The 9,727-nt window shown below is 38.4% G+C and overlaps 1 protein-coding gene across 1 annotated transcript; it reads right to left on the bottom strand.

Annotated features, from left to right (window-relative positions):
• Positions 1-2,727: 2,727 nt before the first annotated feature.
• On the bottom strand, positions 2,728-3,676 carry LOC128744317 (uncharacterized). The gene is made up of 2 exons (XM_053841211.1): positions 3,304-3,676; positions 2,728-3,242 (listed from the first exon to the last, which is right to left on the bottom strand). Exons 1-2 carry the CDS (start codon positions 3,674-3,676, stop codon positions 2,728-2,730), a joined length of 888 nt encoding a protein of 295 aa, XP_053697186.1.
• Between the last annotated feature and the right edge of the window lie 6,051 nt (positions 3,677-9,727).

Below are 9,727 nucleotides of genomic sequence, written 5' to 3'. Positions count from 1 at the left end.
TCGGAGAAAGAGACAGTGAATCGACCCCGCTAACTTAACTGCCTGTTACCATTCATGGCTAAAGAGAAGGACATTCGAATGGCTTGCCATACTTGCGATGAACGTGCTTTAGCTTTAATGTTATTTGTAACCAACGGCGAATTAAAATAAGATTATTGAAACATGTCAAACTACGCACAATCATATTTAATATAATAATCTGGAGGCTGGTCATTCATTACTACTTCAACCTTTATGATGTACACAAGTGATTAGGCTGATACGTGCTACCCTTGATGGTTCAAAATCAAGCGTCAGGATAGCGGGTGAGACATCGGACTCGTTTGTGACGTTAGATGGTTTGAAGCAAGGTGACGGACTATTGAACTTGCTGTTCAGCATTGCATTGGAAAGTGCTATTCGAAGGACCGGCATGCAGAGAAGCGGTACCATCATCACGAAATCTCATATGCTCCTAGGGTTCGCGGACGACATTGATATCATCGGTGTTAACCGTAGAGCTGTGGAATAAGCGTACAGGCATCTTAAGGAGGAAGCTGCGAGGATAGGGCTTATCATAAATTCTACCAAAACAACGTATATGGTGGCTGGTAGAGAGCGTGGTAGCCCTTCGGGAGTTGGAACTGCGGTGGTGATAGATGGAGATGGATGGAGACTAAAATACGGCAGGCTACAATGGGTTGACCACATAGCAAGGATGCCGGATGAGAGACCAGCGAAAACAATATTTAGCAGAGAACCCGACAGAGGCCGACGACTCCGGGGCAGACCCCGTACCCGTTGGATGAGCGCTGGCTGTTGACGAGGATGCTAGAACAGCGGGTGTTAAGGGCGACTGGAGAGTGGCAGCCCGAGACCGAGTAATGTGGAGACGGCTCCTGAATTCGGCTTGGATTAACGCGGTTTTTTTACGCGTCACGTATCCCACGTGTAAAAAAAGACTTGAGTGTAAATCTAGTTCAATTTGCTGGTTAACAATCATAAAAAAATTAGCGACCAACCCTATCTTTCGAGTAGGATTACGGACCCTGTTCGTCATACGTAAACACGATCCATACTTTATTGCGAGTTTTTATAAGAATTAATTCGCAAGTACTCAAGTTTTTTTTTTCAAGATAAATCTGACACATCTTGCCTGTATATCTATATACCTTTAGCCGGAAAAAATATTAGAAACTTATATTTCTCAGTGGAACAATTTTTCATGCTCCAGCGGGAACTCGTCATACGAAAATTCACTTCGTCATAAGTAAGATTTCTTTCGTTTATTATGGACAGGCAGTAATTATATACAAAAATCTATGCATTTATTTTTTGAGCCGTGTGCAAGAGCTACCCGACTACCATAAAAAAAAAGTAGAAATAGTTTGAATCACAACCTAAAATTTCAAGTAGTTACACCGATCGATCAGCAAATTCTCTTCGTTATACTTAAAACTGGTAAAAAAATCAAGAGGACTTCTATTTTTTGAACGAATTGTGAAAAATAGTAATTTTCTAACATATTCTTTTCTTCGATAGCGAAGAGAAAATCCATAAATATCAATACTAGGGTAGTTTGAATGTAATTCGCATCAAAATTGGTTATACTGCTGGTTTTTTGTCTATGTGTCTGGAAAGTAGATGAGGACCCGCCGTAGACGAACCCAACCAGCACCCTATCCAAATACTGTATACTGAAAGAATGTATTCAAAACCGTTGTCTTATATGAAAAAGGAATTGACGATTATATGAAAAAGGAATACATACATGTCTGACCGCATTTCAAGGTCATGACTAAAAAAATCACGAGGTTTGGTCAAGTTTAAATTGTTGCTTTACGATTAATTGCATGTGACTGTTTACATACTTTCGATTGTATTGCTGCCAAGTGTGAAATAACTGATTAACAAAGTGTCAAAAAGAAATATTAATGTGCAGAGGACGTTAGCTAATTGATGATATTTTCTTGAATTCATTACCAAATATTATTTATAGTAAAATGAAATAAAAACTATTGCTGAAGAAGTGATATTTATTATACTAAGTAAATTTGAACTTCTTTTAAATTTTGCTGGACAATTGCGACGTAAGATATATGAGTGATTTTGAGATAACCTTTTACTAATGAGAAGTAAACAGTCTTGGTTTTATATTTAACATTTATGCTCCGTCTCCAGAAATTCAACATTTATAGTTTCACATATTTCTAACCTAACCGATTGTTTGAAAAGTGTTTTGTAATTTCAAAAAGTTTGGTTAGTGTACCGTAGTTATATTTCAGAAGAAAATTATTTCTTTGATTCAACCGCTGTCAACTGCAGTCTGTTGTTAATTTCATTTTATTAAAATACATAATGCTTCATTCATTTTGTGTTGTACTTTGTATTGTAATTGTACTTATATTTCATTACATTTTTTTGCGCTTATTAATAATGAAATATATGCACATTTCATTGTTGAAATTTTTTTCTATTTTTTTATTTTATTTTTAGTAAAACATCAGAGCTTATTAGAGCAAATTATCTTGCACCAACCATTCTGATATTTTAATTTTTAAGTTTTGAACCAGTTTAAAATTAGTTAATGTTTGCTTGATTTTTTTTTACATAAATAACGAAATCTTTATTTTTAAAGCTTGGAAAGAAATGGGAATTCTTTCAGTACTCAATATTCTCCCATTTCCGAAAATAGGGAATCTTGATAAGAGTGATGCATATTGAACAAGTACGCAATTCGGCCGCTTTCTATGCCCGGATAGCTTTGACGCCCTTGATGAAGACGTGGTCTCCTGGTGAAGGCATGTATTCATTCGTATTAAGATTTATATCTCCAGGCGAATTGATAAGAGAAATCCTGGGCGGATAGTAGGATACCACTGGGCTGGAGTACTGTCCAACGGGATTGCTGTAGGACAACGGAGCCGGCAGGTGGTGATGGCTAGCGGTGGTTGCGGCGGCGTATTGCTGCAGCGAAGATGGCTGGAAGGGAACGAAGTTGGACTGCGTGGTGGGCGGAGTGATTGGTGGGGAAGTCGGTGAAGGGACCGTGGAATAATGAGAAGGCGAAAGCTGTGGGTGGTGCAGGTGCGGGTGCTGGTTGATAACGGCTGCCGCCGATTGCTGATGTTGTTGCACGTAGGACGGTTGCACGTACTGATTGTTGTAAGGATACAGGACGGGACGCAGAAGTTGGATGTACTGAAGTCCACCGGTAGGTTGACCCTGTGGATTTATGTATTGCATAATCAGTGGGGTAGTCGCTGTAAGGAGAAAAAAATGTTGAGGTAAGAATGAGGTTGAATGGGGCAGCATCTATGATACCTGGTGCCAGCATTTGATTTCCTGTTCCCTGAGGTGTCATTGCAACATAGTATTGTCCGGCGAAATTCTGACCTGCGGAAGTCGCTATAAATGGACTAGATGGTTGATTTGATGTTCCACCGTACGTTATTGCTGATTCGGAACTCTTGATTGGCGATCCGATTGGCTTCAAAGGAATTTGAACCGACGGAGCCACTTGATTTTGCAGCTTACTTAATGTTTCACTATCGGTTCCAACTATTGAATTGTAGCTGGTGGGTGCACTAGATGGATGCCTAGTCTTCCGGACTTCCGGAGTCGCTGGTTCAGGTTCCGCATTTGATAGATCGAAAACCACTGCCACCAAACCAGCTAAGCACAAAATTATTTTCATTTTCTTCGCACCTAATTGGCACCAAACTAACCACAACAAGTTCGTCGCCCGAGCTAGCGGGAAGTAAAAAAATATCGGTGCCGCTTCACGATCTGCCAACTGCCACCAAGCACTTCACTTTCTTCGCTTCTTTTTCTGCCACCTTACACCATGCAAAACACTACACACTAACTAACTAACGAATGCACTTGCACTGCAGCTCGATGATTGATAAATGAATGCATCGCTGATGTGTGCAAGGTCTTTTATATCGGCACTGCAAAACATATCTCAGATAACATGGGAACTTCAAGAAGGGGCTCCGAATTACCCAAACATGGTCTATGGTTGAGAGGCATTGGTTCACCGCGTAGGAAGTTCGAACAAAGTCCAAAACCAACTACCGGACGAACCTTAGCGAGGACCCTTGGCGACGAGATACCAACCGAACGCATACGGAGAGGCGTGGAACTGTATCAACTACTTAAAGCAGATCAAATGCAAACAGACAGCATCCCTACTTACATTCGTCCGTTCCGCACGGTTCAGATAGGAAGTAAGTTTCCTCATGCACTGTCCGTTTCATAATTTTCTTCAAATAAACCGAAATGAGCGGGCAACGTGATAGCACATGTCGTATCAATTACTGGAGACCGAACTAATGTATGTAGATGTTGTGCAGATGATACCTATTTCATCGAGTATGCAAATCCCTGTCGAAGCTTCGATCACACACAGGTACTAGGCCGAACAAATTCAACGCAGGCAAACGAAAGACAAACTACTAAACACATTACTTGAAATGAGTTCCAACGTTTGCGTTAATGATTATATTTCAAGATCGTGATTACGGATTGTGAGGAAAGTCAACGTGCCATTGGTGCTACGGGAAGTGTAGGTTTGAACTGTTTTGCGAATAATAAATCGTCGCTGAGTTAACGGGAGTCTTACGGTTGCATTCAGTTGAATTACCTGACAAAGATCCTTTTGGCAGTATGGCTTGGCTGAGAGTACAATAAATTATGATGAAAAGCAACAGGATAGAACAGCAAAACATACAAACAGGTTTTATCCGCCATCTGAGTGCGAGTTTATTGTCTGCAACCTAACCATTACATATGAGAGCAATTCTAGCTCAACTAGCGAAACGATTTGACTCGACTATTTTTGCGTGTTGCATACCACGCTAGAACTTATTTTCCACTAAATTTGATTTTTTTCGTCAAGAGTAACTTTTCCAAAGGGCGTATTTAGAATGAGATTACTTTTTTTCAAAACATCATATCTTAAAAACTACTTATTTCATCAAAAAAAAAATTACACTGAAAGAAAAAACTTTCAGTGCCTGCCACTGAAAGAAAAAACTTTCAAAAAAAACAACCATGATAAAAATTATAAAATATCAATTATCTCAAAACCATCCCCTCCGATTTGCATAATTTTTTTTATAAAGATAGCTTAAATTATGCCCTAACATCTGGTGAAGAGCAATCGATGGGCACGATTTTGAATTTATTTTTAAATCGTTGAAATTTCAAAAATATCCAAATTTTGCAGTTTTTGGTAAAACTCAAATTCTATGCATCATTTTGCACAAATTAAGCCATATAAACTTTTTTCTTGGGCCCAGCCGTTCTTAAGTTAGGCCATTTTTTAAATTTTTGTCACACTCCACCCCCACCCTTTGAAATTGGCATGCAAAATCGGGGGGCAAAATTATTTGTGGGATATAAGTCAAATTTTTTTTATAAAATCAATTGCCTAAAAATCAAGAAAAATGAGTATTAACGCTTCTAATACGGAACAGAAAGGAAAATTTGGAAAAACAGAATTTTCGAAAATCGGCAAAAAAAAAATTTTATTCGATTTTGTCTTTTTACCTTTGTTATACTATAACAAAGGTTTAAAAATTGGTCGAAAAACACGAAGTTGATCCGAGGCCCGGAGGGCCGAGTCACATATACCAATCGATAAGGTTCGACGAATTGAGCAATGTCGTGTGTGTGTGTGTGTGTGTGTGTGTGTGTGTGTGTGTGTGTGTGTGTGTGTGTGTGTGTGTGTGTGTGTGTGTGTGTGTGTGTGTGTGTGTGTGTGTGTGTGTGTGTGTGTGTGTGTGTGTGTGTGTGTGTGTGTGTGTGTGTGTGTGTGTGTGTGTGTGTGTGTGTGTGTGTGTGTGTGTGTGTGTGTGTGTGTGTGTGTGTGTGTGTGTGTGTGTGTGTGTGTGTGTGTGTGTGTGTGTGTGTGTGTGTGTGTGTGTGTGTGTGTGTGTGTGTGTGTGTGTGTGTGTGTGTGTGTGTGTGTGTGTGTGTGTATGTGTGTATGTGTGTGTGACGCTTGACTTTAGTCGTCTGTTTCTCGGAGATGGCTGAACCGATTCGTTTGCTATTAGGCTTATTTGAAAGGTGTTATCACCTTGTAGATCACTATTGAATGGTTTTGCGGTCCGACATTTTGTTTAAAAGTTATAAGCAAAAGTGTAAAAATTACGTGACATGATTTTCTCCGGAACCGCTTAACCGATTTCGACAATTTTAGTATCAAACGAAGGCTCTTGCTACTGCAAATTTTTTGGGAGAGTTTTATCGCAAACAATCAAGCGGTTCAAAAGTTATGCTTAAAAATGTGCTTTTTCAATGTGTCAATTAGTCGAACGTTTCTCAGAGATGGCCAAACCGATTTATGCGCTATTAGTCTCATTTGGTAGGTAATATAGCCTCATAGATCACTATTGATTTGTTTTTGGATTGGATGTTTAATTTGAAAGTTATGAGCAGTCGTGTACAGCATAATAAAAGTTACAATTATTTATAACGTATTTAACCAGATAATTAATCAGATTTCAATTATTTTAGTATCAAACAGGAGGCCTTAATGCTGTGAACATATCTGCTAAAAATTATTAGAATTGGCCTTACCAGTTAATTGAAAAACATCGATGAAATTATTTAAGCAAACTTTACTGATATGAACCCAACCGAAAAAAAAACGCGATCATGTGCTCTAGCGTAAAAATGCTTAATTTTCCAGGTAGTGTGTCTTTGGAAAAGTTAATTTAAAAAATTTGGCGCAACTTTTTACACTATTAGGGTGACCGTAAATCTATCTATTAGGGTGATACAAATCTTTTTTTTTAAATGCGTCCAAAAAAGTACAGTGTCTCCACAAAAGTTATAGAACACAGTAAAATAAGCAACTTTGCTGTACATAGTAACTATCTATCTCTTACTGGTTGCGAAGTATAATGATTTTTTTAAAAATGCAGCGAAAATTAAAAAGTTGAGATATCGAAAAGCGGTTACGTCACAATTTAGATAAGTAATTTTTACACGTTAAAAAAAATTCACCTAAATCGATCCTCTAGATACTGGGATACACGCACAGTCGCTGAAAACATATGATTTCGAGGAGAGCGCGTTTAAACAATTGTACAGCACTGCACTTCCCTTCAAGTGATCCAACAGTTTTAAGGTAAATTCTCAACGAGACCACGTACCGAAAAATACTATGGGCTCAACATTTCTAAAGATAAAAGCCTTCTGAAAATGCGAAACAAACAAGTTTTTCGATTTTCCAGTGAGGGTCCCCCTTCAGTTTCTGAATTCAGCTAAAGTACAACATATGACATCTTAAAGTACTCAAAATTGCAGAAGTACCTCATTTGTTGACATATAAAGTGGCAGGGTTACACTGGCCACAGCTGGACACATTCTAGGAACGTTCCGAATACATCCAGGAAAACGGACAGTTGCTCACTTAAACCAAACCCCAGAATGTCACCCCGCTAGACATTTTTTGATTGCTTTGGAATATTATACAAATTTATCAGTATGTTACATAGACATGCATATGTATTGATGACAACTATCATAGTGTTATCAAAAAGTTGAGTTCCGAAGGCGTGTCGAATTCTAACTCAAATGACAAATGAGATGGTATAACAAAGGTTCCTTTCACCAATAGGTGGATTAACCCTCTAACGGGCAACATAGTAAAAACGATGCAATCAAGCTAATGACTGTTTTATCATGAAAGTACACTCAAAAGAACCTTAAATTCTGATTTTCATGCAAAAATAATTATCTGGACGAGCGCCAGGTTAGAAAATGTCCAATTTCTCTTTTTCGTTTTTCATGTCTAACGCTCTACCCGGATATTTTTTCAATTCAAATACATTACAAAAATGATATAAAGCATGAAATTTACTCATAGAAAAATCTTAAGGTCAATCATTTTGTTCTAGATGTGTTATTTCATCAAAAGGAAAAAAGGAAATATTCGCGCATGAATTATTTTCGAAATTTTTCGGAATTTTTGTTTTTGACAAATGATAACTTTTGAATGCATAGTCAGAATGTTGTGATATTAATATCAAAATGTCAAGAAATCTGTTCTGAACACATTTTGCATGTTGTCAATTCAAAATAAATTTCGTATGCGGCTCTGGAGCTCCAAAAGCGACCCGTTAGAAGGTTAAATCGGGGTTTTTTCGTATTTTTTGCATGGAATTATTATTTTCCATACTTATCTATACCTATAAAAATGGATTGCTGCCTGTCTGTCTGTCTGACCGCATGTTCCTTATAGAATCGAAAACTACTGAACCGATCGGCTTAGAAATTTGCATGTAGGGGTTTTTGGGGCCAGGGAAAGTTCTCTCGATGGCAAAAGACCCCTCCCCCCACTAAGAGGGGGGGTTTCCATACAAATGAAATACAAATTTCCTCATAACTCGAGAGCTAATCAAGCAAATGAAACAAAATTTTACATGTGGGTGTTTTTGGAGACAAAAGTTTTTCTTTGGTGAATTGAAACCTCTCCCCACTTTACAAACTATACACTTTACTATACAAATGAAATACAAATTTCCTCAAAACTCGAGAACTAATTAATCAAATGGAACCATATTTGGCATGTGGGTGTTTTTGGAGGCATGAATTTTTTCTATGATGAATTGAGACCCCTCTCCCATTTTAGGAGGGGGGCTCCCATACAAATGAAATCCAAATTTTCTCATAACTCGAGAAGAAATCAAGCAAATGGAATCAAATTTGGCAAGTGGGGGGTTTTGGAGGCAAAAATTTTTTTATGATGGTTTGAGACCCCTCACCCTTGTAGTAAGGGGATAAGGAGTCTCATACAAATAAAACTCAAAAACCAATCGAATTCGAGAAATTGAAGACTCTTTTATAAAACATTAACCAATAACAAGACCACCTGAACCTATCAATAGTAACATTAGATAATTCAGCGCGAGATGGCCACAGGCCGCAGTGTTGCCAGCGACCTGCCGTCGGAAGCGCCGGCTTCTGCGGGGGGCAGCCCCCCGTAGAGATCACCTCTATCTAGGTTCATTTATTTTCCTAGATCTACTGTCCTCTATTACTTTCCTTCAGTTGGGTCACTCCTGCGAAATGGTACTTTCTACGAAAAGATTTTCCGTGAAATGGTACATCCCGCGTAAGGTTTTTCGCGAAATGGTATTCTGCGAAATTCTATATTCCGCGTTATGGTCAACCGAGAATTGGTATTCCGCAAAATGGTATTCGGCGAAATGGTTTGTAATGATGGCGAATATTTAAATGATATCCGCTTTATTTTATTAGGCTAAGCAATGGAGGGAGTTGTTTTCTACTTTACTGTGAGGAAAATTTGTACATTAAAGCAACCATGAACTCCCCAGAAACTTGCAAACCTCGAGATTGTGGCAAAGGTCATCCGAGATTCACGATTTATGTACAACACAGTGTAATTTGTGGCAATACGAAGTTTGTCGGATCAGCTAGTACTATCTATACCTATAAAGAAGGATTTCTGTCTGTCTGTCCGTATGTTCCTTATAGAATCGAAAACTACTGAACCAATCGGCATGAAAATATGCATGTAGAGGTTTTTTGGGGCCAGGAAAGGTTTTAGTGATGGTTAGAAACCCCTCCCCCCACTAAGAGGGGGGGCTCCCATACAAATGAAACACAAATTTCTGCATAACTCGACAACTAATCAAGCAAATAGAACAAAATTTGGCATATGGGTGTTTTCGGTGACAAGAATTTATTCTATGGTAAATTGAGACCA

The sequence above is a fragment of the Sabethes cyaneus genome, chromosome 3 (genome assembly GCF_943734655.1).
Source record: "Sabethes cyaneus chromosome 3, idSabCyanKW18_F2, whole genome shotgun sequence".
Lineage (NCBI taxonomy): Eukaryota > Metazoa > Arthropoda > Insecta > Diptera > Culicidae > Sabethes > Sabethes cyaneus.
The sequence above is the reverse complement of the archived record's forward strand: the minus strand, read 5'-3'. Positions and strand labels throughout refer to the sequence as shown.